This window comes from Sipha flava, unplaced genomic scaffold (genome assembly GCF_003268045.1).
Source record: "Sipha flava isolate LNK unplaced genomic scaffold, YSA_version1 42_pilon_pilon, whole genome shotgun sequence".
NCBI classification, from domain to species: domain Eukaryota; kingdom Metazoa; phylum Arthropoda; class Insecta; order Hemiptera; family Aphididae; genus Sipha; species Sipha flava.
In genome coordinates, this window is record NW_020273159.1 from 1,252,540 (window position 1) to 1,259,680 (window position 7,141).

General features: G+C 30.7%; 1 protein-coding gene across 1 annotated transcript in view; it reads right to left on the minus strand.

Moving 5' to 3' along the window:
• Positions 1 to 6,280: 6,280 nt before the first annotated feature.
• LOC112689184 (protein vestigial-like) overlaps positions 6,281 to 7,141 on the minus strand; it is a 32,452-nt gene continuing 31,591 nt past the window's right edge. Inside the window, exon 6 of the mRNA XM_025562759.1 lies at positions 6,281 to 6,563. Within this exon, the coding sequence (XP_025418544.1) occupies positions 6,511 to 6,563 (53 nt within the window). The 3' untranslated portion in view covers positions 6,281 to 6,510. The remainder of the gene's footprint in view (positions 6,564 to 7,141) is intronic.

The window sequence follows — 7,141 nt, forward strand, 5'->3', positions numbered from 1 at the left end:
TTTTATTATTATTATTTATTTATTTTTTTTTTTTTCATTCTCCTCTCTGCTCCACGCGCTTTTTCCCCACGACCTCAAAACTGGAATACGACGGAGACTCACATACGTACACACACACACACATTATATATTTTATTTTGTCTCGGACACAGACTGTAGCCGCTTGTCTGTTACACCAAGTTTTTCCTCTTCGTCATCACCGCCGCCGCCATCGCTGATGACGCCATAACTACCCTTCTGCATATTATTATTCACTCGCGTATCTTATCCTATATTATCCACGATCAGGCACGTGTTCTGAAATTAATTTTGGGGAGCCGATGACAATATATTAATACAAATCATCCACCTAAATACCATTAAGCATAAACTGTCATAAAAATATTATCGTTTATCAATATGAAATCATTAATTTTATCATATTGACTATAAAATAATTTTCTGTGACATTTTAATTAGTATTGAATGAATGTTCGTTGGCAATGTATAAGCACTGATATTTTTCAACAGACCTTTATACTTAATAAAGAAGCAGCATCCTGCAGTATCCTTAGCCACTCCAATAAGTATGACACTGGCCTATAATATAATGTAGTCTATATTATGTATATATGTACTGTATATACACATCGTCGTATATGCACGCACCCGTCGTAATGTATATATCCCAAACCGTACTTTCATCTACAACTAGCATCCTAGTGCGCTGCAATGAGTAAACAATTACACCGGTAGTGGCGACTATCCTATGTCCAACGTGTGATCCTCAAGCTTTGCTCATTTTTCACCATGAAATATGTTCATATCTACAGGGCCTAGAAAACTGCTGGATTATCGGTTTCCCCAAAAATGATGAGTAGGTATATATTTAGGAAGATTTTATTCAGTTCGACGCTCGTAATATGAATAGTAAATGGAATTTACTCACTACTGACCCATTCTAGCATTGTGTGCGCCCACAACCGATAACTGAGATCCCGAGAATGGCTTTTAGTCACATACGCGTACGTATGGTACCCCGCAGTAGTGCCCGTTTATATTATTTTAAAATAAACTATCCTTCCGCACTGCCCGAGACGACGTCATTGACGGAAACGAATTTTGTACAGTCCCCTTTTTTCTAGAACGTTTCTGAGATCACCGAACCGCCGCCACGGTGACACGGCGATGACTTTGCTTCGAAATTTATGGTTCGCCAAACGTAAAAATCGTAAATCACGAGATCACGTGTATATATACGCGTCGAAAAGATTTGTTAATGACTAGAACAACGCGAAGACTCCATGCGGGATGAATATATATATATATATATATATATATATACAATAAGGTTGAAAGAAATGTGTTTAGCATCGTCTGTGCGTGCGTGTGTACAGTAGCAGCAGTTATTCCCCGTAGACACACTAATCATCGCGTACACGAGCGTGACTAAATATCTCAGGCTCATCAGCCATCAACCCTTTCACGCGTTACGGTTGACCGAGGACGAGCAAGAGGAGAGATACAGGGTGATAAAGAAAGAGAGAGAGAGTGATAGAGAGAACGTGCAAAGGACATCGGTCGGGTGGCGAGGGGCAAACCGCATATAGTTTTGTTTTGTTTTTCTATATAATATCGAAATAGAATCCGAATCTGTCGTCTCGCAGCGCGCGCGCATGTATATAGTGTAATATGTATATTCACTAGCACGCGCGTGCGTCGTCGTCGCCGCCGGTTCAAGGGTTTGTCAATGAGACCGTGCCGTATCGATGCCAAACTATTCGATTTATTTTTACACCGTTTCTCGCCGTTTCCCGCTGCGCGACAGAATTGCAAGCACGCGGCGCGCGTGTTGATCTTTCGAATACAATATAATTACACGATCGACTTCGACATACATATACCACATGTACCATATATATATATATATATATATACATATATATACTGCCGTGAACACGCTGTATATATTATGTGTGCATGGATTCCTATGCGCAACAGGGCCCGTACGAAAATCACACTTGGACTTGTAAGTTATGAACGGAATTCGTGGACGTGAAAATCGAAATTATTCACAGGAACGCAAATATTTATAATACGCGTGATCATCTCACGGGCGTCTTCCGAATTAATAATTAAGTATACGTCGTATCGTACATAGAACTATAATAATTTTAGTACTTTGTACAATACGACTAATTATTAGTCGTGGTATAAAGAAGGGCTCGTCGACCATATTACATGTTGACGATCGCAATAAAAAAAGTTCCATTTCAATTTATGTCGTTCGCGTGTACCTGGAATGGGCAACTCAAAGTTATTTGAGGGCCAATTTTTAGAAAATTAAAATCATAACGAGCCAGAGCAAAGAAAACAAAAAAAAAAGTTTATTCAAAATATAAATTTTAATTAGCATTTATATACATGAAAATAATAAATTCAACATACGAATAATATGAAGAAACTGATATTGTTAGTTTGGTACAAACAGCTATGGTTGAAAGCTATACGTTTCCATACATACGAAATTTAGACATTTAACGATGTTTAATACCGAATAACAATTATTATGTCGATAAGACAGAGTATAGACAATTAACTTAAAAATTTTATGAAAATATAGTACGAGCCAGATAAAAAAGGCTCGCTTGCCACTAATTGCCCACCCCTGACATATACGACTGTTGCAGGACTAGTACGGAAAAAAAACGTAAATTATTATGATATTAAGTAAACTAAATAATTTATTATAATACGTATACATTATTTTAACACATACTGCACAGTATACTACGATATTTTGTAAAAACTTGAAGATTTTAAATTTGACCACCATAAAAATGAATAGAAAATATTTCTATACGATATTCATATACGACCTTTTCGTTGTGCAAATTGATACATTTGTCTTATATTTTATAGGTTTTATATTATACTCTGTTTGGAAGTCTTCAGAGAACTTCCGAAATCGCTACAAAACAGCGTGGATAATCGGGAGAGAGATTAGATGTGAGATCAATTTTTGACGAATAATTCCCGATTCTAGGTTATGGAAATAACATTGTATTTAACATATAACATAATAAAGATGTGTTTTTAAACGAGCGTAGGAGTTTTTTCGTATTATATGCAATATACTGGTATAAATTATTTATTTATTTATCTACTTTTAAACGGGCCTGGCCTAATTACATAATTAGTATAATAATAATGATTATTCAGTATTTAAATAGTTAATATAAAATAAGAAAAATAACAAAGTAATATACATAATTATACTCGAAAAGGTCAATTGAACAAATTTGAAAGTATGAACAATCAAAATGCACATGACTTGTTGCCTGTAGGTATAAGTCCAACATTAATTATGTGGGTGCTCGAGCACCAGAAAACCCATTACACAACAATTCAATGAAATCTTCAACTGCAAAAACAATTCTACTACCTAACATGTCCTAATCTTCTAATCTTAGGATGGTGATTCGTATATTTTAATTGGACGTCACTTTGGGATAGGTGCACGAGACTTCACAGCAGTTGTGTTAGATTATACAGAGACGCGATACGCCTCCGTCACCGGATATAAAATAGATCGTACACACGATCGGATTGTTATGTTCTACAGTACAAGGGAAATTGTTGTCGGGTAAAAAGATTAACGAACCGATTAAAACGCGCTCATCTTTCCATTAGGTACACTACAAATAATATATTATTTATACGTATGTATGGGATTCCGGTTGATCAGAATTTTATTTGTCAACTTTGTCTTCTCGTATTAATATGCAAAACACAGTAAAACGTATAATTCTGAAATTTTATGTAATTGTGTGATCTAAAATTATTTGCCATATTCAATTGTATAGCTGCACTGTTAGGGGGCGGTTTTAGTGATCATCTTTTAAAATATCTATTGAGAACCTCTAGTTTTTTCTGCGATCTACTAATTATAACTAATTAAACTATAATAATTAATTTTTATTTTGCATTTTTTTTTTCATTTTTTGGTTTTTGTTACTTTTTTAGTCATTTTTTAACATTTTTAGTTAATTTTCCCACATATTTATTAATTTTTACTGATTTCACACTAGTTCACTTCTTATCGTTTCTTATCGATCATTATAACATTATAACTTGTCCGATTTTATCTCGCTGATTACATTACTCATTGTCATGTTATAGTGAATAATACTTATTATATATACATTTTATTATTTTTTAGTAATATTTTCGAAATGGCGAAAATTAAAAGGTCGGTTAGTCCTCGTTTGCATCTCCCAATTACTTCAGTAGACGTGGTGAGATTTTCCAAATATAAATATAAATATTCGTCGTTCATTTAATTTTGATAACATTAAATACGATCCAATTGTACAATGCAATGATTTTGATTTTCGAGTAATTTGTAAGCTTTGATGTATGTATATAGAATGTTTTAGTAAAATAGAACAAAATATTTAAAAAAATGTATTTTTATTAATTTAAAACAAATATTTGTAATTTTTTAGGTCATTTTTTGTCATTTTTATATCATATTTGCATCTTTTTTTTTTAATATTTTGATGGTCATAAACTTCCGAGCCCTACTTATTATTGATGCAATTTCCACAGAATAACATATTATGATTACCAATTATTATGATATTATGGCATTAATACTACCTGTATTAATATATGGTTATGTTTTATGGTGGCTTATGCTTAATAGTATTGGAATACGTATATTTATATATTTTCATAATTTTCGAAATAAAACTCTGAATACGCGCCTTGCATCTATTATACATGCATAGATAGTTAGCTAACAATACATCAAATGTGTACGTTAGCTGTATTACGTTAAAATCAAATTAAAATTAAAATTCAATTTTATACTTTATATACACGCGTAACAAATTTAAACTGTAGTCAATGCTCTCACTATGCCAAGTTTAGACGTATAGTTTAGAATAGCATGTAGAATGATAAATGTCACGTAACGTCATATGCACGTACTATAATATGGTATATTCGTATGTATCTAAGCCTATATTAAAACAGTCCAAAATTGTTTTTCTACGTTTTTTATCTTACAAATTTAATATAAATTGCGATTCTTGATATTTTGGTTATAACCTTTTTTTTTATCATATTTTAAACTGAATTTATGAGTGAAGAAATCACTTCGTTTACACATTAGTTTTTCTTAAAATTATATTACATAATAGTTTGTCCATTTATTTTTTTTTTGTTTAAATTTAAATTATTCCAGAAATCAATAATAGTTTTTAATTAATAATGCCTTAATACATATTAAAAATCATCGGCGAATGTTCTGATGATGATAAAAAAAATTAAACTTTATTCGATTAGATAAGTGATTATTGCAATCATTGTTAGAATGCATTTTTTCACTGTAAGCTATTTAAATACATTTTTACTACGCGTTTTATAATAGTGTAATTAAAAAGTAGTGAATTACGATGACTTCTATATATATGGGTATCTAATACACTGACGTTACCATTTTAACTTCGTACTGGAACAAATATGTGTATATAGACGACTAATTGACATACGTATACTTACGGTGTTACAGGTAATTAACGTCGTTCAAATGATTAGAACTACATATACAGAATAAAATATTGGACGAAAGGAAAAGATGTTACCCCTATGAATTATAATGTAGAAATAATACGAGTAAATGTACTAATGACACATTTCGTAAAATTCAGCATTTTATTCAGCTCGTATACAACCAAGTTTGGGATACATATTGTTCAACATTTTTAATTTTAAAAACTAATTATATATTTATACAGTTTAAGGCAATACACCTTTGGTAGGTTATATTATATTATTACGCGACAATAATAATAATATTCGAGTGAATATCGTCTTCAAAAATACCTACTCTAACATTGCACATCAACACACAATTCTAACAGTTTACAAATATTATAATGATAATAATGATAATAATAATAATAATTATACAAAGTGAAATGTCTTAATTAAAATAAAGAATAGACAACTTACGTGAAAAATATTCGTTAAAATTGTATATAAGTAGAAAATTACACTATAATGAGGACATTAGTATAATATATACTACGACAGAGATGTATTACTAACTATATTTTTTAAAAAAATTCCGCCATACAATATTTATAAAGTAATCCGACTTGAAGATTTACGTAGTTGATTACTTAATTATAAAGTACTACATCAAACAACACAATTTATTATTATACGTCTTATGTAAACCATTTTAAAACAAAATGTTTAGATGTTTTATTCTTCACCATAATACATATAATAATAACTATTATTATATTATACATCAATGGTCGTCATTAAATTTATACGATTACATTTCATAAAAAAAACCGATAACAATAGATAATATTGGTTTATTCCTAAGCAGAATGTTGTTCACGTTTATTTAGTGACAAACTATTTTCCCTACAAGTAAAAACGATCGATTTAAATATTAACAACAAAAAATTATACATATTATTGCATTTTTAACGAAAGTAAAAACTATTTTTATTGAAACCAATATAGATCTTTGGACGTCTCTTGCATTTGAGCTTCTAGGCCTGAAATCATAAAGACAAAAAAATCAATATAGTTACAAATGCTAATAGAAAAGTATTAGTTAAAATCGTATTGATAAATCAGAATTATAGCACAATTTGAATTAATGTAAAATGTAAAAATCCACATTGACAAGAAATTATTTTATTTTTGGAATAGTTTTGAAAGTAATTTATCCAATTTAATATAGATAGGTTGCCGAAAAAACTGGTTTTCCGATTCATTATTTTATACTTAGTAATAGAAATGTGTATTGACACTATATGAATAATGTCGTAATATATTAACATGTTTCTATTGAATTTTAAAAATGTTATCACCTTGATATAAATAGTTATCCTTATAAGGATTTCTGAAGTTTGATCTTGAAATATTTTACTTTTTAAAGTGTGAAATAAATTAAATTTCCTACGAATATATGAATGATTTATCCACCATTTTTAAGATGCCCCTATCACTTACATCATACACATTCTCAGTGGTCGAAATGGGAAAAATTAAGTAGAAAAGATTTAAAAACTGTGTTCTACGTGAGCAATTATTTAACACGAGCCCGTAGGGGGGATTTACCCCCCCCCCC